General features: G+C 46.5%; 1 protein-coding gene across 4 annotated transcripts in view; it reads left to right on the forward strand.

Moving 5' to 3' along the window:
• The first annotated feature begins 8,795 nt into the window (after positions 1–8,795).
• GLT1D1 (glycosyltransferase 1 domain containing 1) overlaps positions 8,796–26,057 on the forward strand; it is a 189,024-nt gene continuing 171,762 nt past the window's right edge. The window contains exon 1 of one of the 4 annotated variants that reach the window (XM_069756042.1): positions 8,796–9,332. In XM_069756042.1, coding sequence (XP_069612143.1) covers positions 9,265–9,332 — 68 coding nt within the window. In that variant the 5' untranslated portion in view covers positions 8,796–9,264. The remainder of the gene's footprint in view (positions 9,333–26,057) is intronic. The other 3 variants (XM_069756043.1, XM_069756044.1, XM_069756045.1) reach the window with 3 other exon arrangements.

Here is a 26,057-nt window from a genome sequence, read left to right on the forward strand (position 1 = left end):
AGAGGTACCCCAGCTTGGTAGACCCCGTTACAGTGATGTTGCATCTGAAGGCAATGAAGGAGATCTTCTGTCCAGGTATCATGACCACCAAACACACTTCACACTCCAGTCCGCCAGGGGGAGCCATGCTTCTATCTATTAGGGCACTCCTCACACTTAGGTAAAACTGGTGGGTTTGTTAGGAAGTTAGACAGAAGCTGACTGGAGGGAGTAGGAGATAGTCAGTGGGTCCCGACCGAGTTTGGCAGAGGCTGGTTGGAGTGGGTTCCAGCCAGCTCCAGACTGCGGCCTGTGGAAGGAGAAGGCATACGGAGCTGCGCCTGCATCCCATGCGGCAGCATCCTAAGAAAGGACACAAAAGGAATTGTGTTGCAGTGAGTGAGCAACGAAGTCATAGCAACAGGAGAGGAATATCAGAGGGAAGCTAGAAGCAGGCTGCCTCCTTCTGAAGCGCAGTGCCGGTAGCCAGAACACCGAGGGAGTAAGGATCTCTATGCCGTTACTTCAGAGACTGGCAGGACAGTTAATTCCACGTTAGCTGCCCGATCATTTACCCAGGAGGCAGGGTGGCAACTTGTGGGGGCCGGGGCATCTCTAGAGTCCCTGTAAAAAGCCTCAGGGCAACCAGTCATACGGGTTTGTCCTATCCATCAGGGGAACATAGAGAAGAGACTTAATATCTACAATAGTTGTGAGGACCTTACTGAGTTGCTCAACAGGGAGGTACTACAATGCCCAGGCGCTAGAGGAAGGCTATTGAATTCCACCTGGAAAAGGGGACTCTGGATTTGCCTTCTGACCGGCCGGACTCTGCCGACCCTGTGGGCCCTACCCTGGACTGTGGATGCTGAAGCCTTCAGTAAAGGTAAAGAGACTGCACCCATTGTGTCCTCGTTATTCACTGCGCCTTACATCACCCACCATCCACCATCTACACTCTGGGAAGCCCTGGGGATATACTTCACCTGTGGGAAGGTATACTGTTATGACCTGGTGGTTAGGAGCACCCGACCTGATAGTTAAACTCATACAGGACGAGCTATGGGATGTGGGAGCTCTTCTGACCGCAAGCCCTAATCCTATCGCACACACTAGAAATAGCCGTGGAGCGCTCCTGACGCTCCCTATGCGCCTCGTCACAGCCTAAGAGCTAGCTAGCCCTAGAGAAGAAAATAAAGCCTACCTTGTGTGACGCCCAAGAGACCGGGGTACCCAGCACCGGACCAATGGGGTCTGTCTGTTGAGGGGGGTGTCACGGGTGGCTTGACCCGGTGCTGTGGCCTCAGGCAATGCACAGTGTAAAGGGTATCGTGAGGGAACAGGCACTTACTTGATCAGCAGCAGGTTCTCCCAGCGGTGATGATCCCAATCCTGGATAGATGGCTATTGTCCAAATGAAAGACTGAGGCACTGAAACGTTTAACCAGTTTACTTTAACAAAAAAGGATTTACAACCAGTCCTGTCACCGGAGTCTGTATGGGAACTCTGAGTTACTTTGACCCTGCCGGGGTCTTCGCCTCTTATTGTACGCAATATCTGTGTGGCCCTGCTGCTGTATGTGAACTGGCTGCCGGCCCAATCTGTCCCCTCCGGGTCCTGGTTCGACGGGCAACCCGAGTCCTTTTATCGGCTTACCCCCTCCAGGAGTACCGCTGAACTCTGTGTCTGTTGCTGCGTCCGACCCTAGTGAAGCTGATATCACCTCACGTTTTTCGGGTTGCTGTATTATATGTAATGAATACAGCCACGGATCCGGTATCCGTCTTTGCGCCTGTTCTGGGTAGTGATTAATGCTACCCGGTTCTCACAATGTCCTTTTTCTCTATCCCTCTTCTCCTCAGGCCGGTGATTTAGGCCTGGTAACAGTCACAGGGCTGTTAGAGATTCAACTGTATGACCTCTCACTTTCAGCTCCTTAGCCCAATTGCCAGTTCTTCTCTCAGACCAGAATGGATCAAGGGGAGTCTCTGGAGCTCCCCCTTCTGGCCGGAGGTGGTAGTGCAGTCTTGCTATTTTAGTATTTGCATTTACTGTCAGTAACTATTTTTGTGGCAAATACCCCTAGGGGTGCCACATTCCCCCTTAGTTAAGAACAGTACTCCGGGACTGTGGGACAATAACATTTTGAAATAACAATTAATATGTACAGAGTCTTAAAAATGAAAAGTTACAAAAACCACTCGAGGAAACAAAAATATAGTTCTGTACAAAGTCACTTCAAATAGCGTCCATTAATACAGTTCTATCCTTGAAGGTACTAGGAAAGGCACTGCACTTTGTGTCCAGGAATTTAGTTCCATTTTTCCAACGGAGTTATCAATATAAAGTCTAAAGAAAGTTCAAAAAGAGCGAGGAGCAAAGTTCAAAAAGCAGTCTTTCCGGAGCTTTGATTTAGTGCCTCCGGGCTGATAAAAAGTTCAAGAATATGCAAGAAGTTCATACAGACAAGTCTCTGTAGGCACTGGGCTTAAACGTTGCAGACTGATAACAATGACTATACTACATTTTCTGTTTAACTATATACGGCATAACATATTTACAATTCACATTATGAGCTTTATAGTTGGTAATCTGCATACCTGGCCGGTAATTGACCCTGGGTACTACGCTGTGATCTACGTAATAGCGGTGTCTCTTCATGTGGTGTACTACTGTCTACTGCGGATGTAGTATCTGCCCGCTCTGCTAAAGATAATTCCACGACTATGGAGTTGGCAAGTCCACCGTGAATGGGATTACTCTGACCAGGAATCTGTTCTTCCTGGCCTGGAACCTCCTGTAGTACGGGGTCAGCCTCTTCCTGTCTTGGGACTTCTGGTATTGGGTTTGGTGTTGGGTAAAAGGCCACCATGGGAACCACTACTGCACCATGGTATGTTAGTAGGGTTTTGGGAAAGTCTCCTATACAGGTGTGATACACTTCCTCTTCTTTTTCCTTTACTGGTTGAACCTGTATGGGTTGAATAACTTCTGGTTCTGGCTGGACAACGTCTGGCTCTTTCAATGCTTCCGGACATAATTTAAGATTGTCTCTTGACACTAGTACAGATGTTAAGCCTCCGTTTTTGCTAATGAGACACATTTTAGGATTATCCACTCTTGTTGGTAAAACTGTGTAGGGTACGGCTTCCCACTGATTGTCCAGTTTATTGGTTCGACGATTTCTCTTGAGCACTTGGTCACCTGGTCTTAATGGGGTCGCTAGAGCATTCTGGTTGAAAGTTCGCTCTTGTCTTTCTCTAGTTTGCTGAAGGCTTCTTTCCACACTCTCTTGCACTTGGCGATACTGCTTTTGCCGTATGATATCCCAATTGGAGTCTTGGACTTCTGCGTCTGGTTTCAGAATTCCCATTTCTAGATCGATTGGTAATTGGCCGGGTCTTGCACGCATAAGGTAAGCTGGGGTGCAATTGGTGGAACTCACCGGGACATGATTATACAGATCCACCAAGTCAGGCAATTTCTCTGGCCATTGATTCCTTTCTGCCTCAGGTAAAGTCTTTAGTAGTTCTATTACAATATGGTTCATCTTCTCGCATAAGCCGTTTGTTTGTGGATGATAGGCCGTCGTCCGGATCTTTTTGCAACCATACATATTACAGAATTCTCTGAAGATCTCTGATTCAAAGGCTGTACCTTGGTCGGTGAGAACCTGTTCCGGATATCCATGGGGTCTACAAAAGTACGTTTGGAACGCTTTGGCTGCTGTTTTTGCTGTCAGATCTTTTACGGGTACTACTACCAAGAAGCGTGAATAATGGTCCACGATGGTCAAGGCATAGACATAGCCAGACCGGCTTGGTGTCAACTTCACGTGGTCCATGGCTACAAGTTCAAGTGGTTGTTTGGTGATTATGGGCTGCAGTGGTGCTCTTTGGTTCTTTTGATCGTTTCTTCTGAGGTTGCACGGGCCACAATTTCTGCACCACTGTTCGACGCCCCTGTGGCACCCCTAGGGGTATTTGCCACACTTGCCTCAGAGAAATTCCCCAAAGGAATAGGCAGCCCCCCACATGTAATGACTGTGAGTAAAGATGAAAGTCACAAACGCAGAAATGAGATAGGTTTCAGCAAAGGGAGGCACGACTTACTAAATAGACAGAGGATAAGAAAGGAATCTTTGCGGTCAGCACAAAAACCTACAAAAGACCACACAGAGTGTGCAAAAGGGTCCTCCGCACCGACTCACGGTGCAGGGGTGCCACCCTGCATCCCAGAGCTTCCAGCTAGCAAGACAAAATCAAAATAACCAGCTGGACAAAGAAACAAGAACAATAATAACAATCAGGAACTTAGCTTCTGCAGGAGAAGACAGGACACCAGACAGATCCAGGAGCGAACTGAACCAATGCTAAAACATTGACAGCTGGCCTGGAGAATCGATCTGAGTAGAGTTAAATAGAGAAGCCAACCAAAGGATAAACCACGTCACCTGTGTAAGGAACCTCAGAAGCAGCAGCTCCACTCACAGCCACCAGAGGGAGCCCACGGACCGAACTCACCGAAGTACCATTCATGACCACAGGAGGGAGCTCGACAACAGAATTCACAACAGTATACCATCTAGCTGCCATAACATCACCCCAGCGGACCCCTAAGCAGCGTCGGTCACCCTGACCGAATACCACAGGTGGCGTCACGAACATTATCCCTTTACAGACCTTTCCCCCATTTCATCAACGGACCTCCCGAGGGCCACGGACCGGGTCAGCCACCGTGACATCCCCATTGACTACAGAAGGGCCCGGTACCGAGTTCCCCACGGCGGCGCCGCACTTACACACGCCGGACTTCTCTTTGCCCAGTTTCCATGGGGCGACTGCAGGTCATGACCAAATCGCTTACACACACAGCTTCATATGTTACAGACACTACACATGCCAGTCCTCCTCTGACTAGTTCCAATGGGTGTCACAGTCTCTTTACATACACAGCCCAGGATATCCTCAGAATCGCAGCCACGCACCATATCCACCTGTGTTACAATCCTTACACACGCCAGTGCTCCTCTGGGCACAGGACATCCACTTCCGCGACCAGCTACCATGGACAACTTGCATAGCTGCGGGTGCTAGTCCTATTGGCTCCGCTCGCATGCCGTGCTCTGCAACACCAACTCATTCTGGACCTGACACACCTGAGACTCATCAACACCTCACTAACCCTTTCCTGCAGGGCTTTCTGCCACACGGAAAACCCAGACCGGATATAAATGGACTGCACCACAACATACTGCAGTCAGTTTCAAAACACACATTCCAGAGGCAGCTTTCTCTACATCTGTCTTGGACAACAGCATGTCCAAGACTACACTTAATTTTATTGTTTGTAAACTGCATTGCAGTCACTGCTAAGCCCGTGACTGCCATGCACACCTATGGACGTCATACGCTCCCATGTGCATTCTGTGGAGAATATACAGCGCCCCCTTGCTGTAAAAGGGGTCACTGCCTCACAACACACATGGTGGGGCTGTCACTCCCTGCATATACACATGGCGGAGCTGCCACTCCCTGTATATACACATGGGGGGGCTGTCACTCCCTGTATATACACATGACGGAGTTGTCACTCCCTGTATATACACATGGCGGAGTTGTCACTCCCTGTATATACACATGGCAGAGCTGTCACTCCCTGTAGAAACACATGAGGGTCTGTCACTCCCTGTATATGCACAAGGGGGGGCTGTCACTCTCTGTATATACAGTCATGGACAAAAATTTTGAGAATGAAACAAATATTAATTTTTCAAAAGTCTACTGCTTCATTTTTTCTAATGGCAATTTGCATATACTCCTGAATGTCAGAGTGATCAGCTTAACAGCAATTACTGTACTTGCAAAGTCAATATTTGCCCAGAAAATGAACTTTAACCCCCAAAACACATTTCAACATCATTGCAGTCCTGCCTTAAAAGGAGCAGCTAACATCGTTTTAGTGATTGATCCAATAACACAGGTGTGGGTGTTGATGAGGACAGGGCTGGCGATCAATCAGTCATGATTAAGTAAGAATGACATCACTGGACACTTTAAAAGGAGGCTGGTGCTTGGTATTATTGTTTCTCTTCAGTTAACCATGGTTATCTCTAAAGAAACACGTGCAGCCATCATAGCACTGCACAAAAATGGCCTAACAGGGAAGAGTATCGCAGCTACAAAGATTGCACCTCAGTCAACAATCTATCGCATCATCAAGAACTTCAAGGAGAGAGCTTCCATTGTTGTCAAAAAGGCTCCAGGGCGCCCAAGAAAGACCAGCAAGTGCCAGGACCGTATCTTAAAACTGTTTCAGCTGCAGGATCGGACTACCAGCAGTGCCGAGCTTGCTCAGGAATGGCAGCAGGCTGGTGTGAGTGCTTCTGCACGCACTGTGAGGCGGAGACTCTTTGAGCAAGGCCTGGTTTCAAGGAGGGCAGCAAATAAGCCACTTCTCTCCAGAAAAAACATTAGGGACCAACTGATATTCTGCAAAAGGTACAGGGAGTGGACTGCTGAGGACTAGGGCAAACTCATTTTCTCTGATGAATCCTCTTTTCGATTGTTTAGGACATCTGGAAAACAGCTTATTCGGAGAAGAGGTGAGCGCTACCACCAGTCTTGTCTCATGCCAACTGTATAGCATCCTGAAACCATTCATGTGTGGGGTTGCTTCTCAGCCAAGGGAATCGGCTCACTCACAGTCTTGCCTAAAAACACAGCCATGAATAAAGAATGGTACCAGAATGTCCTCCAAGAGCAACTTCTCCCAACCGTCCAAGAGCAGTTTGGCGCCCAACAATGCCTTTTCCAGCATGATGGAGCACCTTGCCATAAAGCAAAGGTGATAACTAAATGGCTCATGGAACAAAACATAGAGATTTTGGGCTGTCACTCCCTGTATATTATTATTATTATTTAGTTATATAGCACCATTAATTCCATGGTGCTGTACATGAGAAGGGGTTACATCAAAATACAAATCACTTACAGTAAACAAAACTAACAATGACGGACTGATACAGAGGGAGCAGGACCCTGCCTTGCGGGCTTACATTCTACAGGATTATGGCAGTGGCGTATTCAGGGGGGGGCAGCCGGGGCATGTGCCCCGGGCGCAGCCAACAAGGGGGCGCCAGCAGGCCACCTGATGCGGTGGTCCAAGGAGGAGGCTCCCCGTCCGCGGAATTCTCAAACATGCAGCCCCTGAGGCAAGCATCTGCGGCCCGAGGTGCACGCTAGAAGAGGAGGCGGCACAGAGCTCTGGGACTTTCGCAGCTGCTGGAGACGAGAGCTGCCCACAATGCGTCGCCATGGATACGCAGTGACTTCCGACCCTGTCCAGTGCCCGGAGAATGAGCCGTGTGTCGCTAAACAGGAAGTGTGCACTGTGCAACACCTGGAGCAAAGGATTGCGGGGGCTGGGGGGATGCAGAGCCTGGCTGGAAGGACAAGGTATGGGCTCTAATATACTGCGTGGGCTGCTATATACTACATGGCTGCTATTTATTACGTGGGCTCTGCAATATACTACGTGGGCTGCTATTTACTACATGGGCTCTGCTATATACTACATGGGCTGCTATATACTACATGGGCTCTGCTATATACTACGTGGGCTCTGCTATATACTACATGGGCTGCTATATACTACATGGGCTCTGCTATATACTACGTGGGCTCTGCTATATACTACATGGGCTCTGCTATATACTACATGGGCTCTGCTATATACTACATGGGCTCTGCTATATACTACATGGGCTGCTATATACTACATGGGCTCTGCTATATACTACGTGGGCTCTGCTATATACTACGTGGGCTGCTATATACTACATGGGCTCTGCTATATACTACATGGGCTCTGCTATATACTACGTGGGCTGCTATATACTACATGGCTGCTATTTATTATGTGGGCTCTGCTATATACTACATGGACTGCTATATACTACATGGGCTCTGCTATATACTACATGGGCTGCTATATACTACATGGGCTCTGCTATATACTACGTGGGCTCTGCTATATACTACATGGGCTCTGCTATATACTACATCGGCTGCTATATACTACGTGGACTGCTATATACTACATGGCTGCTATATACTACATGGGCTGCTATATACTACATGGGCTCTGCTATATACTACGTGGGCTGCTATTTACTACGTGGGCTGTGTTATATACTGCGTGGGCTGCTATATACTACGTGGGCTGTGTTATATACTACGTGGGCTGCTATATACTACGTGGGCTGTGCTGTATACTACAATGTGGGCTGTGCTGTATACTACTATGTGGGCAGTGCTGTATACTACTGTGTGGGCTGTGCAGTATACTACTGTGTGGGCTGTGCTGTATACTACTGTGTGGGCTGTCCTATATACTACTATGTGGTCTGTGCTATATACTACTATGTGAGGACTGAAACAAGGCCAGGGGGCTGGATGGATGCAATGTCGTGATTTCTGCCCCCATAATGTGCTCAGATTTCTTCTGCCCCCCCTAATGTCCTGATTTCTGCCCCCATCCCCCCCATATGTTCCTCAGATTTCTCCACCACATGCAAAAGCACCCGGGAAGGGAGGGGATGGAGGCAGGAATCAGGACATTATGGGGGCAGAAGAAATCTGAGGACATTATGGGGGCAGAAGAAATCTGAGGAGATTATAGGGGGCACAAATCTGAGGGGGCACAAATCTGTGGGGGCACAAATCTGAGGGGGCACAAATCTGAGGGGGAGGGGGGGGGGGGCGCGCCAAACTGATCTTTTGCCCCGGGTGCAGGAGGAGCTAGATACACCTCTGGATTATGGGGAAGGAGACATCAGGTCGAGGGTTGCAGTAGCTCCAACATACACATACACGGTGAGGGTCTGTCACCCCCTGTATACACAAGTTGGGGGGCTGTCACTCCCTGTATATACACGTTGGGGGGCTGTCACTCCGTGTATACACACGTGGTGGGCTGTCACCCCCTTTATACACATGCAGTATCACTACCAGTCATTTGCAGCACACACTCTTCCTACAGACAGCACACGGCCTGCAGCCACCGAGGAACCTGAGCAGTGCGCGCTGTTCCTGTGGGGACACATTTCAGCGGAGGACAGTGTACACAGATAACTCTAGATAGCCTGTGCTCGGCTGCAGGTAATCGCTTTTGCCCCACACTCCGCCCCCGGCTCCTGATGCCGCAGATCCGGGTGTCCATCTGTGACAGGAGCCGCACAGCCGTGGTGGAGGCAGGGACGCCGGGGGTGTGAGCCGGCAGCCATGAGAATCCTGTTTCTGGCCCCTCTGAGAGCAAATACAGGGAATTCTACCACCGCCGACAGGATCAAGTGAGTGGCCGCTCTGCCCAGCATCTAAGTGGTGACAGTCATATCTAGTGCTGAGTATAGTGGGGTCTCACCTGTGCAGTGCTGGTGTATGACTGCAGAGTGTAGCGGGGTCTCACCTGTGCAGTGCTGGTGTATGGCTGCAGAGTGTAGCGGGGTCTCACCTGTGCAGTGCTGGTGTATGACTGCAGAGTGTAGCGGGGTCTCACCTGTGCAGTGCTGGTGTATGGCTGCAGAGTGTAGCGGGGTCTCACCTGTGCAGTGCTGGTGTATGACTGCAGAGTACAGTGGGGTCTCACCTGTTCAGTGCTGGTGTATGACTGCAGAGTGTAGTGGGGTCTCACCTGTGCAGTGCTGGTGTATGACTGCAGAGTATAGCGGGGTCTCACCTGTGCAGTGCTGGTGTATGACTGCAGAGTATAGCGGGGTCTCACCTGTGCAGTGCTGGTGTATGACTGCAGAGTGTAGCGGGGTCTCACCTGTGCAGTGCTGGTGTATGACTGCAGAGTGTAGCGGGGTCTCACCTGTGCAGTGCTGGTGTATGACTGCAGAGTATAGCGGGGTCTCACCTGTGCAGTGCTGGTGTATGGCTGCAGAGTGTAGCGGGGTCTCACCTGTGCAGTGCTGGTGTATGACTGCAGAGTGTAGCGGGGTCTCACCTGTGCAGTGCTGGTGTATGACTGCAGAGTATAGCGGGGTCTCACCTGTGCAGTGCTGGTGTATGACTGCAGAGTATAGCGGGGTCTCACCTGTGCAGTGCTGGTGTATGGCTGCAGAGTGTAGCGGGGTCTCACCTGTGCAGTGCTGGTGTATGGCTGCTGAGTATAGCGGGGTCTCACCTGTGCAGTGCTGGTGTATGACTGCAGAGTATAGTGGGGTCTCACCTGTGCAGTACTGGTGTATGGCTGCAGAGTATAGTGGGGTCTCACCTGTGCAGTGCTGGTGTATGACTGCAGAGTGTAGCGGGGTCTCACCTGTGCAGTGCTGGTGTATGACTGCAGAGTGTAGCGGGGTCTCACCTGTGCAGTGCTGGTGTATGGCTGCTGAGTATAGCGGGGTCTCACCTGTGCAGTGCTGGTGTATGACTGCAGAGTATAGTGGGGTCTCACCTGTGCAGTACTGGTGTATGGCTGCAGAGTATAGTGGGGTCTCACCTGTGCAGTGCTGGTGTATGACTGCAGAGTGTAGCGGGGTCTCACCTGTGCAGTGCTGGTGTATGACTGCAGAGTGTAGCGGGGTCTCACCTGTGCAGTGCTGGTGTATGGCTGCTGAGTATAGCGGGGTCTCACCTGTGCAGTGCTGGTGTATGACTGCAGAGTATAGTGGGGTCTCACCTGTGCAGTACTGGTGTATGGCTGCAGAGTATAGTGGGGTCTCACCTGTGCAGTGCTGGTGTATGACTGCAGAGTATAGCGGGGTCTCACCTGTGCAGTGCTGGTGTATGGCTGCAGAGTGTAGCGGGGTCTCACCTGTGCAGTGCTGGTGTATGGCTGCTGAGTATAGCGGGGTCTCACCTGTGCAGTGCTGGTGTATGACTGCAGAGTATAGTGGGGTCTCACCTGTGCAGTACTGGTGTATGGCTGCAGAGTATAGTGGGGTCTCACCTGTGCAGTGCTGGTGTATGACTGCAGAGTGTAGCGGGGTCTCACCTGTGCAGTGCTGGTGTATGACTGCAGAGTGTAGCGGGGTCTCACCTGTGCAGTGCTGGTGTATGACTGCAGAGTACAGTGGGGTCTCACCTGTGCAGTGCTGAGTACTGCTGAGTATAGTGGGGTCTCACCTGTGCAGTGCTGAGTACTGCTGAGTATAGTGGGGTCTCACCTGTGCAGTGCTGGTGTATGACTGCTGAGTACAGTGGGGTCTCACCTGTGCAGTGCTGGTGTATGATTGCAGAGTATAGTGGGGTCTCACCTGTGCAGTGCTGGCGTATGGCTGCAGAGTATAGTGGGGTCTCACCTGTGCAGTGCTGGTGTATGGCTGCAGAGTATAGTGGGGTCTCACCTGTGCAGTGCTGGTGTATGGCTGCAGAGTACAGTGGGGTCTCACCTGTGCAGTGCTGGTGTATGGCTGCAGAGTACAGTGGGGTCTCACCTGTGCAGTGCTGGTGTATGGCTGCAGAGTATAGTGGGGTCTCACCTGTGCAGTGCTGGTGTATGACTGCAGAGTGTAGTGGGGTCTCACCTGTGCAGTGCTGGTGTATGGCTGCAGAGTACAGTGGGGTCTCACCTGTGCAGTGCTGGTGTATGGCTGCAGAGTACAGTGGGGTCTCACCTGTGCAGTGCTGGTGTATGGCTGCAGAGTATAGCGGGGTCTCACCTGTGCAGTGCTGGTGTATGGCTGCAGAGTATAGTGGGGTCTCACCTGTGCAGTGCTGGTGTATGGCTGCAGAGTACAGTGGGGTCTCACCTGTTCAGTGCTGGTGTATGGCTGCAGAGTATAGCGGGGTCTCACCTGTGCAGTGCTGGTGTATGGCTGCAGAGTACAGTGGGGTCTCACCTGTGCAGTGCTGGTGTATGGCTGCAGAGTATAGTGGGGTCTCACCTGTGCAGTGCTGGTGTATGGCTGCAGAGTATAGTGGGGTCGCACCTGTGCAGTGCTGGTGTATGGCTGCAGAGTACAGTGGGGTCTCACCTGTGCAGTGCTGGTGTATGGCTGCAGAGTATAGTGGGGTCTCACCTGTGCAGTGCTGGTGTATGGCTGCAGAGTATAGTGGGCTCTCACCTGTGCAGTGCTGGTGTATGACTGCTGAGTACAGTGGGGTCTCACCTGTGCAGTGCTGGTGTATGGCTGCAGAGTATAGTGGGGTCTCACCTGTGCAGTACTGGTGTATGACTGCAGAGTACAGTGGGGTCTCACCTGTGCAGTGCTGGTGTATGGCTGCAGAGTATAGTGGGGTCTCACCTGTGCAGTGCTGGTGTATGACTGCAGAGTACAGTGGGGTCTCACCTGTGCAGTGCTGGTGTATGACTGCAGAGTACAGTGGGGTCTCACCTGTGCAGTGCTGAGTACTGCTGAGTATAGTGGGGTCTCACCTGTGCAGTGCTGAGTACTGCTGAGTATAGTGGGGTCTCACCTGTGCAGTGCTGGTGTATGGCTGCAGTGTAGCGTGGTCTCACCTGTGCAGTGCTGGTGTATGGCTGCAGATTATAGCGGGGTCTCACCTGTGCAGTGCTGGTGTATGACTGCAGAGTACAGTGGGGTCTCACCTGTGCAGTGCTGGTGTATGGCTGCAGAGTGTAGCGGGGTCTCACCTGTGCAGTGCTGGTGTATGGCTGCAGAGTGTAGCGGGGTCTCACCTGTGCAGTGCTGGTGTATGGCTGCAGAGTATAGTGGGTCTCACCTGTGCAGTGCTGGTGTATGGCTGCAGAGTATAGCGGGGTCTCACCTGTGCAGTGCTGGTGTATGGCTGCAGAGTATAGCGGGGTCTCACCTGTGCAGTGCTGGTGTATGACTGCAGAGTATAGCGGGGTCTCACCTGTGCAGTGCTGGTGTATGGCTGCAGAGTATAGCGGGGTCTCACCTGTGCAGTGCTGGTGTATGGCTGCAGAGTATAGTGGGGTCTCACCTGTGCAGTGCTGGTGTATGGCTGCAGAGTATAGCGGGGTCTCACCTGTGCAGTGCTGGTGCATGGCTGCAGAGTATAGTGGGGTCTCACCTGTGCAGTGCTGGTGTATGGCTGCAGAGTGTAGTGGGGTCTCACCTGTGCAGTGCTGGTGTATGGCTGCATAGTATAGCGGGGTCTCACCTGTGAAGTGCTGGTGTATGGCTGCAGAGTATAGCGGGGTCTCACCTGTGCAGTGCTGGTGTATGGCTGCAGAGTACAGTGGGGTCTCACCTGTGCAGTACTGGTGTATGACTGCAGAGTATAGTGGGGTCTCACCTGTGCAGTGCCGGTGTATGACTGCAGAGTGTAGCGGGGTCTCACCTGTGCAGTGCTGGTGTATGGCTGCAGAGTATAGTGGGGTCTCACCTGTGCAGTGCTGGTGTATGGCTGCAGAGTATAGTGGGGTCTCACCTGTGCAGTGCTGGTGTATGGCTGCAGAGTACAGTGGGGTCTCACCTGTGCAGTGCCGGTGTATGACTGCAGAGTATAGCGGGGTCTCACCTGTGCAGTGCTGGTGTATGACTGCAGAGTACAGTGGGGTCATTGTGATTTGGACTCTGCATGCCACTTTATTTAAAATGAAACAACTGAGATACAAGTGAAGGTGTTGACTTTATGGTTTAATTAAAAAGGTTGAACAAAATTATCCTGTGAAAATTTTATGAATGAGAAGCATTTTTCTACAAAGCCTCCTCATTTCAGGGACTCAAAATAATTGGACAAATTAAATTTATCATAAATAAAATGCCAAGTTTTAATACTTTGTAGAGAATTCTTTAGAGACAGTGACTGCATGAAGTCTGGAAGCCATGGATGTCACCAATGCCAGGTTTCCTCCTTTGTGATGCTTTGCCAGGCCTTTACTGCAGCTGACATCAGTTGTTGCTTGTTTTTTTTGCCTTAAACTTTGTCTTAAGCTTGTGAAATGCTGCTCAGTGGAGTTGAGATCCGGTGATTGACTTCGCCATTGCAGAATATTCCACTTGTTTGCCTAAGAAAAAACTCGTGGGTTCCTTTTTCAGTATGTTGTATGTCATTGTCCATCTGTACTGTACAATCCACCTGTTACATTTGGTTGAATGTGAGCAGAATGTTTAGCCCTGTACACTTCAGAATTCACTCTGCTTCAGTTATATCATCAATCTGACCCAGTGCCATTTGAAGTCATGCTTGCCCATGCCATCACACTGCCTCCACCATATTTTACAGAGGATGTGCGGTACTTTGGATCATGGGCTGCTCCCAGCCGTCTCCGTAATTTCATCTTCCTTTCACTCTGGTACAGGTTGATCTTAGTCATCTGTGCAAAGAATGCTTTCCCAGACCAGTGCTGGCTTCTTTAAGGCTAGGTTCACATTGCGTTAGTGCAGTCCGTTCAACGCATACGTTGAACGGACTGCGCTAACGCAAGTGCCGACTTTTGCACAGCGCTAGCGCAGATGGAGCTTCTGCTGGCTCCATCTGCGCTAGCAGTAACGGACCTGGAAATGCTGCAGCCCGCGTCTCGGGTCCGTCACTCAAATGACGGCACATCACTAGCGCACGCCCATTGAGGGCGTGCGCTAGCAATGCGTCCGACATTGCAGTCTATGGCGGCGTTAACGGACTACGTTACACTGCGTTATGCCACGGTGTAACGTAGTCCGTTAAACGTAGAGCCATAACGCAATGTGAACCTAGCCTAAGTGTTTTTTGAGGAAGTCTATTCTGACCTTTCTATTTTTAAGGCTGATTTATAGTTTGCACCTTGTGGTGAACCCTCTTTATTTGCTCTCATGATGTCTTCTCTTTATGGTAGACTTAGATACTGAAATGTCTCTCTTCTGTGGATGTCCAGGCTTTTTCGAGTACCTAAGCTCATGAGTGTGGATTTTGTTTTGTATAAAAATGTACCAAGCTGTTGATTTAAAACTAATATTTCTACTACACCAGGAATCAGCTCCAGACCTTTTACCTGCTTAATTGATGATGGATTAATGAAGGAAAAGCCCAATAAAGAGGTTTAGAATAATTGTCCAATTACCTTTGATCCCTATAAAAAGGGTGTCTACAGTCATGGCTAAAAGTATTGACACCCCTGCAATTCTGTCAGATAATACTCAGTTTATTCCTGAAAATGATTGCAAACACAAATTCTTTGGTATTATTATCTTCATTTAATATGTCTTAAATGAAAAAACACAAAAAGAATTGTCCTAAAGCCAAATTGGTTATAATTCCACACCAAACATAAAAAGGGGGTGGACAAAAGTATTGGCACTGTTCGAAAAATCATGTGATGCTTCTCTAATTTGTGTAATTAACAGCCCCTGTAACTTACCTGTGGCACCTAACAGGTGTTGGCAATAACTAAATCACACTTGCAGCCAGTTGACATGGATTAAAGTTGACTCAACCTCTGTCCTGTTTTCTCGTGTGTACCACATTGAGCATGGAGAAAAGAAAGACCAAAGAACTGTCTGAGAACTTGAGAAACCAAATTGTGAGGAAGCATGAGCAATCTCAAGGCTACAAGTCCATCTCCAAAGACCTGAATGTTCCTGTGTCTACCATGCCCAGTGTCCTCAAGAAGTTTAAAGCCCATGGCACTGTGGCTAACCTCCCTAGATGTGGACGGAAAAGAAAAATTGACAAGAGATTTCAACGCAAGATTGTGCGGATGTTGGATAAAGAACCTCGACTAACATCCAAACAAGTTCAAGCTGCCATGCAGTCCGAGGGTACAACAGTGTCAACCCGTACTATCCGTCGGCGTCTGAATGAAAAGGGACTGTATGGTAGGAGACCCAGGAAGACCCCACTTCTTACCCCGAGACATAAAAAAGCCAGGCTGGAGTTTGCCAAAACTTACCTGAAAAAGCCTAAAACGTTTTGGAAGAATGTTCTCTGGTTAGATGAGACAAAAGTAGAGCTTTTTGGGCAAAGGCATCAACATAGAGTTTACAGGAGAAAAAAAGAGGCATTCAAAGAAAAGAACACAGTCCCGAAAGTCAAACATGGCGGAGGTTTCCTGATGTTTTGGGGTTGCTTTGCTGCCTCTGGCACTGGACTACTTGACTGTGTGCATGGCATTATGAAGTCTGAAGATTACCAATACATTTTGCAGCATAATGTAGGGCCCAGTGTGAGAAAGCTGGGTCTCCCTCAGAGGTCATGGGTCTTCCAGCAGGACAATGACCCAAAACACAATTCAAAAAGCACTAGAAAATGGTTTGAGAGAAAGCACTGGAGACTTCTAAGGTGGCCAGCAATGAGTCCAGACCTGAATCCCATAAAACACCTGTGGAGAGATCTAAAAATGGCAGTTTGGAGAAGGCACCCTTCAAATATCAGGGACCTGGAGCAGTTTGCCAAAGAAGAATGGTCTAAAATTCCAGCAGAGCATTGTAAGAAACTCATTGATGGTTACCGGAAGCGGTTGGTCGCAGTTATTTTGGCTAAAGGTTGTGCAACCAAGAATTAGGCTGAGGGTGCCAATACTTTTGTCTGGCCCATTTTTGGAGTTTTGTGTGACATGATCAGTGTTTTGCTTTTTGCTTCATTCTCTTTTGTGTTTTTTTTTCATTTAAGACAAATTAAATGAAGATCGTAATACCAAATAATTTGTGTTTGCAATCATTTTCAGGAACAAAATGAGTATTATCTGACAGAATTGCAGGGGTGTCAATACTTTTGGCCTTGACTGTACATATCAAAGAGCTGTAATTCCTAAACACAGTCTAAGGCCGGCTTCACACTCAGCGTATGAAAATACGGTCCGTATATTACGGCCGTAATACGCTGAAAAGTCCCGAAAATAGTGGTCCGTAGCTCCTCCGAAGACAGGGTGTTTCAGCGTTTTTTGCGCATGGCATCCTCCGTATGTAATCCGTATGTCATCCGTACTGCGTGTTTTTATCGCAGGCTTGCAAAACTGACATACGGATATACAAGGGATCCATGTGTTAAAAAAAAAGACACATATATGTATATATATTAATATTTCATCCAGCGCGATGTAGCAGAAAGCCGGTAATTCAATTACCGGCTTTTGCTTTCTCCTTCCTAAACCCGACATGATATGAGACATGGTTTACATACAGTAAACCATCTCATATCACCATTTTTTTTTTTTGCATATTCCACACTACTAATGTCAGTAGTGTGTCTATGGAAAATTTGGCCGTTCTAGCTAGAAAGCTCCCTGGCTCGAGATCATAATAGGGCGCCCTCTGCTGGTTGTCCTCATATGAACTCGAGCCAGGGAGCTTTCTAGGAAAGTTCCCACGATCTAGGAACAACCAGCAGAGGGCGCCTCACCGCAAATGAAGGTAAATATAGGTCAATGACCTACTTTACCTACATTCTCCAGGGTTTTGCAGACATGCGCAATGTTGCATTAGCAAAGCTCGTGGCTGCAAAATATTTTAACCCCTTCAGATGGATTTACATCGTTGGACGTTACAGATCTGCGGAAGGTAAGGATATTGTTGGTTTATTATGTTTTTTTTGTTACAGAACGAGGGTCTTCAGTGATTGGATTGGGCGTTCAATAAAATATTAAAACAACCTTTGTTTTTATTTCATTAAAATAATGTTTAATAATGTGTTTGTGTATTTTTTTTAACCCTTTACTAGTATTGGATTAATAATGGATAGGTGTCATAATTGACGCCTCTCCATTATTAATTTGGCTTAATGTCCCCTTACAATAGCAAGGTGGCATTAACCCTTCATTACCCCATATCCCACCGCTACACGGGAATGGGAAGAGAGTGGCCAAGTGCCAGAATAGGCGCATCTTCCAGATGTGCGTTTTCTGGGGTGGCTGGGGGCAGGTGTTTTTAGCCGGGGGGGGGGGGGGCAATAACCATGGACCCTCTCCAGGCTATTAATATCTGCCCTCAGTCACTGGCTTTACCACTCTGGTGGAGAAAATTGTGCGGGAGCCCACGCCAATTTTTTCCGCCATTTAACCCCTTAATTTACTAGCTAGAACGGCCAAATTTTGCATAGACACACTACTAACATTAGTAGTGTGGAATATGCAAAAAAAATGGTGATATGAGATGGTTTACTGTATGTAAACCATGTCTCATATCATGTCGGGTTTAGGAAGGAGAAAGCAAAAGCCGGTAATTGAATTACTGGCTTTAAAGCTGACTAGCGCTGGAAGAAATAAATATATATATATATCCGTATTTTTGGGGCTTCCATAGACTTTCATTGACATTTAATTTGCGCAATACGGTGACAAACGCAGCATGCTGTGATTTTCTACGGCCGTAGAAAGCCGTATAATACTGAACAGTTTAATACGGCAGATAGGAGCAGGGGCATAGAGAATAATTGTGCCGTATGTTTTGCGAGTTTTACGGACGTAGTTTCTGTGCTCTTACGTCCGTAAAACTCGCAAGTGTGAAGCCGGCCAAATTAGGATGTGTATACTCTCAAATTAAAGCGGAGAGTTTGCACTTTAAACTTGTCAGTGTCCAAATATTTCTCGACCTAACTGTATATAATACAATACTTCAGCACTCTCCGTTGTATACAGTGTTATATATAGGACAATGTTTCATCACTCTGTGTTGTATACTGTTATATATAGTATATTTCATCACTGCGTTGTATACCGTGTTATATATAGTATAATATTTCAGCACTCTGCGTTGTATACAGTGTTATATATAGGACAATATTTCATCACTGTGTTGTATACTGTGTTTTATCTATAATATAACGCTGGGAGCGTCACTCTGTCCGAAGCCTTTATAGACGGCGCAGGCGCAAGCGCCGCCGCAGTCCGGCCCCCACAGAGTGACGCTCCCAGGAGATCGTGGTATGCGTAAACACTGAACGCATACCGCGATCTCCACCGGAGAGTCAGGGACCGCCAGGAGGGTAAGTATATTCACCTTTCCCCGTTCCAGCGCTGCGTGCTGCTCCGTCTCCCGGCTCCTCTGCTGTGACAGTTCAGAGGGCGCGATGACACGCTTAATGCGCGCCGGCGCCGCCCTCTGACTTACCAGTCACAGGCAGAGGAGCCGGAGTGTGTCTTCAAGAAAATGGCGCCGGAAAGCGCGGACTGCGCAGGCGCCGATTCCAGCTGCCGGAATCGGCGCCTGCGCAGTCCGTGCTTTCCAGCGCCATTTTCTTGAAGACACACCTGCAGTGGAGCCGGACGATAGGTGAGTATGGTATTTTTTTTTTTTTTTATATGGCAGCAGCATACGGGGGCATTCACACTGGAGCGTCTTATGGGGGGCATATCATACAAAGGTGGCGCAGGATGGCAGCAGCACATGACAGAACGGGCGCAGGATGGCAGCAGCACATGACAGAACGGGCACAGGATGGCAGCAGCACATGACAGAACGGCGCAGGATGGGAGCAGCACATGACAGAACGGGGGCGCAGGATGGGAGCAGCACATGACAGAACGGGGGCGCAGGATGGGAGCAGCACATGACAGGATGGGAGCAGCAAATGACAAAATGGATGCGCAGGATGGGAGCAGCACATGACAGGATGGGGATGCAGGATGATAGCAGCACATGACAGGATGGGGATGCAGGATGGAGCAGCACATGACAGAATGGGGGCGCAGGATGGGAGCAGCACATGACAGGATGGGGACGCAGGATGGAGCAGCACATGACAGGATGGGGACGCAGGATGGAGCAGCACATGACAGGATGGAGACCATATACCAATATAAATGCTCGCCACCCGGGCGTAGAACGGGTTCAATAGCTAGTATAGTATAATATTTCATCACTGCGTTGTATACCGTGTTATATATAGTATAGTATTTCATCACTCTGCGTTGTATACAGTGTTGTATATAGTATAATATTTCATCACTGCGTTGTATACCCTGTTATATTTAGTATAATATATCATCACTTGGCGTTGTATACAGTGTTGTATATAGGACAATATTTCATCACTGCGTTGTGTGTGTGTGTATATATATATATATATATATATATATATATATATGCATGCATGCATGCATGCATGCATGCATGCATGCATACATACATACATACATACATACATACATACATACATACATACACAGGTCCTTCTCAAAAAATTAGCATATAGTGTTAAATTTCATTATTTACCATAATGTAATGATTACAATTAAACTTTCATATATTATAGATTCATTATCCACCAACTGAAATTTGGCAGGTCTTTTATTGTTTTAATACTGATGATTTTGGCATACAACTCCTGATAACCCAAAAAACCTGTCTCAATAAATTAGCATATTTCACCCATCTAATCAAATAAAAGTGTTTTTTAATAACAAACAAAAAAACCAACAAATAATAATGTTCAGTTATGCACCCAATACTTGGTCGGGAATCCTTTGGCAGAAATGACTGCTTCAATGCGGCGTGGCATGGAGGCAATCAGCCTGTGACACTGCTGAGATGTTATGGAGGCCCAGGATGCTTCAATAGCGGCCTTAAGCTCAACCAGAGTGTTGGGTCTTGTGTCTCTCAACTTTCTCTTCACAATATCCCACAGATTCTCTATGGGGTTCAGGTCAGGAGAGTTGGCAGGCCAATTGAGCACAGTAATACCATGGTCAGTAAACCATTTACCAGTGGTTTTGGCACTGTGAGCAGGTGCCAGGTCGTGCTGAAAAATGAAATCTTCATCTCCATAAAGCATTTCAGCCGATGGAAGCATGAAGTGCTCCAAAATCTCCTGATAGCTAGCTGCATTGACCCTGCCCTTGATGAAACACAGTGGACCAACACCAGCAGCTGACATGGCACCCCACACCATCACTGACTGTGGGTACTTGACACTGGACTTCAGGCATTTTGGCATTTCCTTCTCCCCAGCCTTCCTCCAGACTCTGGCACCTTGATTTCCGAATGACATGCAAAATTTGCTTTCATCAGAAAAAAGTACTTGGGACCACTTAGCAACAGTCCAGTGCTGCTTCTCTGTAGCTCAAAAGTGGCTTTACCTGGGGAATGCGGCACCTGTAGCCCATTTCCTGCACACGCCTGTGCACGGTGGCTCTGGATGTTTCCACACCAGACTCAGTCCACTGCTTCCTCAGGTTCCCCAAGGTCTGGAATCGGTCCTTCTCCACAATCTTCCTCAGGGTCCGGTCTCCTCTTCTCGTTGTACAGCGTTTTCTGCCACATTGTTTCCTTCCAACAGACTTACCATTGAGGTGCCTTGATACAGCACTCTGGGAACAGCCTATTTGTTGAGAAATTTCTTTCTGGGTCTTACCCTCTTGCTTGAGGGTGTCAATGATGGCCTTCTTGACATCTGTCAGGTCGCTAGTCTTACCCATGATGGGGGTTTTGAGTAATGAACCAGGCAGGGAGTTTATAAAAGCCTCAGGTATCTTTTGCATGTGTTTAGAGTTAATTAGTTGATTCAGAAGATTAGGGTAATAGGTCGTTTAGAGAACCTTTTCTTGATATGCTAATTTATTGAGACAGGTTTTTTGGGTTATCAGGAGTTGTATGCCAAAATCATCAGTATTAAAACAATAAAAGACCTGACAAATTTCAGTTGGTGGATAATGAATCTATAATATATGAAAGTTTAATTGTAATCATTACATTATGGTAAATAATGAAATTTAACACTATATGCTAATTTTTTGAGAAGGACCTGTATATATCTATCTCTACTATATAAAGCTGAATGTGTGTGTGTGTGTGTGTATGTATGTCCGGGATTGGCATCTGCACCGTCGCAGCTACAGCCACAAAATTTTGCACAGTCACACGTCTGGACCCCGAGAGCGTCATAGGCTATGTTGTGAGGTGAAATTTTAACCCCGCGCTTTCCAGTTCACCAAACTATTTTTCCCCGATCTACATAATGGGGAAAAGTGAAAGGAAAAGTGTTGGAGGCAAATTGACAGCTGCCAGATGTGAACAAGGGGGACTTAAAGAATGAGAGTATATACCGATCAGTTGCTAAGGTGGGGCCCCGACATGAGATACTCACCACACATGGGGATATGAACACACACACAAAATGCGCCACACACTACCACGTGCTTGAACACATATACCACCCTCAGCACACATTTCACCACACATACACCAACCTCGCCACATAAAAGTCGAAACACAAAAGTCGCCGCTCAAAACTCGCCACGCGCAAAACTCGCCACATGCAAAAACTAGGCTCACGCAAAACTCGCCACAAGTGCAAAACTCACCTCATGGAAAACTCACCACACGCAAAACTTGCACACGCGGAAAAATTGCCACATGCACAAAATTTGCAACACATGCAAAAGTTGCCTCACACAAAACTTGCACATACTCAAAAGGCACCAGACATAAAACTCACCACGCGCAAAACTCGCCATGCGCAAAACTTGCTGCACACAACTTGCTACACTAACCTGTCACATGCAACTCGACACACAAAAAGCTGCTACACGCATGTTGCCACACAAAACTCATCTCACAAAAGTCGCTACATGCATGTCGCCACACACAACTCAACACACACAACTTGACAAACGAAACTCGCCCTAAAACGCACACAAGTCTGGTATTAGCCTTCAAAAATAAAAATCTGATTAATAAGCAGACAAACTACAAGAGCAACAAATGTACCATATAGGAAATACAGCAGCTGTCAGTCACATGACCTGTCTATTATGTGTTTGTGTGAGCTAATATATACTGCCAGGGGGAGGGCTTCCTGTTGGCTGGAGATTTATCAGGCTGCCAATTTATCTTACAAATACTGAGGTAAAAATACTGAGCAAATAACGTGTTAACGAGGTCTAATACAGGAGATCACACAGGTATATACTATATACAGGGGAGATGACACACAGATATATACTATATACAGGAGAGATGACACACAGGTATATACTATATAGAGGAGGAGATGACATACAGGTACATACTATATACAGGAGGAGATGACATACAGAAATATACTATATACAGGAGGAGATGACACACAGGTATATACTATATACAGGAGCAGATTACCTACAGGTATATACTATATACAGGAGGAGATGACACAGGTATATGCTATATATAAGAGGAGATGACATACAGGTATATACTATATATAGGAGGAGATGACATACAGGTATATATTATATATAGGAGGAGATGACATACAGGTATATACTATATATAGGAGGAGATGACATACAGGTATATACTATATATAGGAGGAGATGACATACAGGTATATACTATATACAGCGGAGATGACACACAGCAGGTATATACTATATACAGGGGAGATGACATACAGGTGTATACTATATATAAGGGAGATGACAAACATGTATATACTGAGGTGAAAATGAGAGGTGTGAGGTGAAAATGAAAAGGTGTGAGTGCAAAATGAGAGGAGTGAGGGAAAATAGTGATCGGAAAATGACAGACGTGAGGTCGAAATGACAAGTGTTAGGGGGGGAATGAGAGGAGTGAGGGAGAAAATGAGAGGTGTGAGTGAGAAAATGAGAGATGTGATTGGGAAAATGAGAGGCGTGATGGGAAAATAAGAGAACTGAGGTGCTATAACTAACCACAGATATTTACTATGCCCAGGCAATGCCGGGCTCTTCAGCTAGTGTGTGTGTGTATATATATATATATATATATATATATATATATATATATATATATATATATATATATATATATATATATATATATATATATACATACATACATACATACATATATATATATATATATATATATATATATATATATATATATATATATATATATATATATATATATATATATATATATATATATATATATATATATATATATATATATAGAAAAAATTAGAACAGCATCATATTACCAAACTTGTGGTGCAAAGCTTTCCAAACCAATATTCAAATGGTTCCAAAATATAGGAAAAAAAAAAGGAAAACAGCACACAAAAAAATAGAAAAAAAGTGGGCTTTAATGCCTGGACGGCGTGGCCACGCCGTCCAGGCATTAAAGCCCACTTTTTTTCTATTTTTTTTGTGTGCTGTTTTCCTTTTTTTATATATATATATATATATATATATATATATATATATATATATATATATATATATATATATATATATATATATATATATATATATATATATATATATATATATATATATATATATTTATTTCATCATCCGGAGTTGTAGACATTGTTGATTTCGCTATGATTGTACTTGGGTGTTCTTGGGCGTGTATTTGTGGCTACTAGAAGCCTGATAATGGTACCGAGGTCGTGTAGTGGTAGTTGCCTTGGCAGTTTCCTGAATGTTTGTGTAACAGGTTTGGAGATCCACGTCAGCTGTGTTATCGTGTACTGCGGTTACTTCCCCTGCCATTCTAGGTGCAGGTACTGTTTCCCCCAGAGGTAGACTTTATTGTGTTACGACGTTTACTTTAGGAAAGAAGCAGCACATCACATGCTTAGGTGGCCAAATGCTCATCTAATGTGTATGGAGGGGTCTGGTGCTATTTAAAGGGGTCTTTTTTTTTTTTTTTTCTGGCAAACTTTTAAATAAGTCCGATCCTCACTATGCAGAAATAATAAAGCAGTGTGGATTTTAAAATCTCCAGTAAGTTAGTACCTAAAGAAAACTGATTGTGGAATTGTTGCAGAATTTACATTTTATCATATTAAATAATTTGTGTTATGCCATAAAGACTTACACCTGCTGCGGTTGGGATCATTGATCGCTGTCGGTGAGACCACAGTGCTATCAAGCGCTTACTTCTGAAAGCAGCAACTCCTACCTAAGAGCAATGTCTAATAGTCCCGTAGATCTATTGAGCCCACATATTCAAGTCTGTATAACATATACAAATTTTACATTAGATTTATGCTGTAAAGATTAAGTCAAAGACTTCGACAAAGCCAATTTGTGGACAATTCATCTCCATAGCGGACTTTCCACCTAGAAAATCTGATGTATATATGTTCTTTGTGCACTTAATTTTGACATGGCAAAGCATAAATCTCCAGCTCTGATCAATAGAGGACAGATTTAGGGAACTATACAAAAATAAATGGTTATCCTGATTGACTGTTCTGCTGCACAAAGTACTCACGTGGTTATCCTGATTGGCCGTGTTCTGATGGACAAAGTACTGGTATGCAGTGGCATACTGCCAATGGTGGCAGGCCGCAATGGTGCCCGGGGGCCCCACCTGTCATCACATGGTAAACTGTTTTGTCATCCTGGATGCTGATACAGTTGAAAGCAATTATAAGTGTCTGGCGTTTCAGCGGGCATGATGACATCACTACATAGCCCCCACTGTGCTTAGATGTACGGGCGCTAAGAGCACTCGCTACAGAGACCAGAGTAGCGGGGTAACGAGAAGGAGAGATGAGTATTGTTGTGTGTGTTTTTTTTTTTTTTTTTTTAATCAGTGAGAACATTGGTGGCACGAACACCTCATGAAGGACTATGGGGTGCATTATACTATTTGTAGGACTTTGGGATACATTACACTGTATGGACTATGGGTTACATTATACTTTCCAGTACGTCCCTCCTTTTTTTTTTTTTTTTTTTATCAATTAGTGTTTATTGAAGATTTCCAAAACAATACAGTGCAGTCAAACAGTAATAACAGTAACAGAGGTCAACTAAAAATGACCAGAAATAAGTAAGGAGAAAAACCAAACCAATCAGAAAGGAAGAAGTAGGGGAGAGAGGCGGGGGAGGGATAGGTACAGTAGGGGTAATGGGCGGGGGGGGGGGGGGGAGAGGTATATACATTCACAAGACATTATCTAGCAATTCAGTTATAGACAAGGGGTCCTGGCAAACTATGGCAGAATAAGAATATTACAAACACAAAAACAGACATGTCAATTATGCTTGCTTATTCCCACTCAAGTAAACGATCAAACAAGGTGGTGCGGGTCAATAGAGGAATGACCACTATGTAACCAAGGGTGCCAAATATTTTGTCTTTTGGTTTTGGCAGTCATGGAGTGAGCCAAAGCGAGTTCATATTGGCAGTGGACATTAAGTTTATTAATTAATTCACTAATATTGGGAGGATTAGTGTCTTTCCATCTTGAGGCGACTAATAACCTGAAAGCTATTAGAATATGTGATAGTGTACCTCGAAGTATGTGTG

The sequence above is a fragment of the Ranitomeya imitator genome, chromosome 1 (genome assembly GCF_032444005.1).
Source record: "Ranitomeya imitator isolate aRanImi1 chromosome 1, aRanImi1.pri, whole genome shotgun sequence".
Lineage (NCBI taxonomy): Eukaryota > Metazoa > Chordata > Amphibia > Anura > Dendrobatidae > Ranitomeya > Ranitomeya imitator.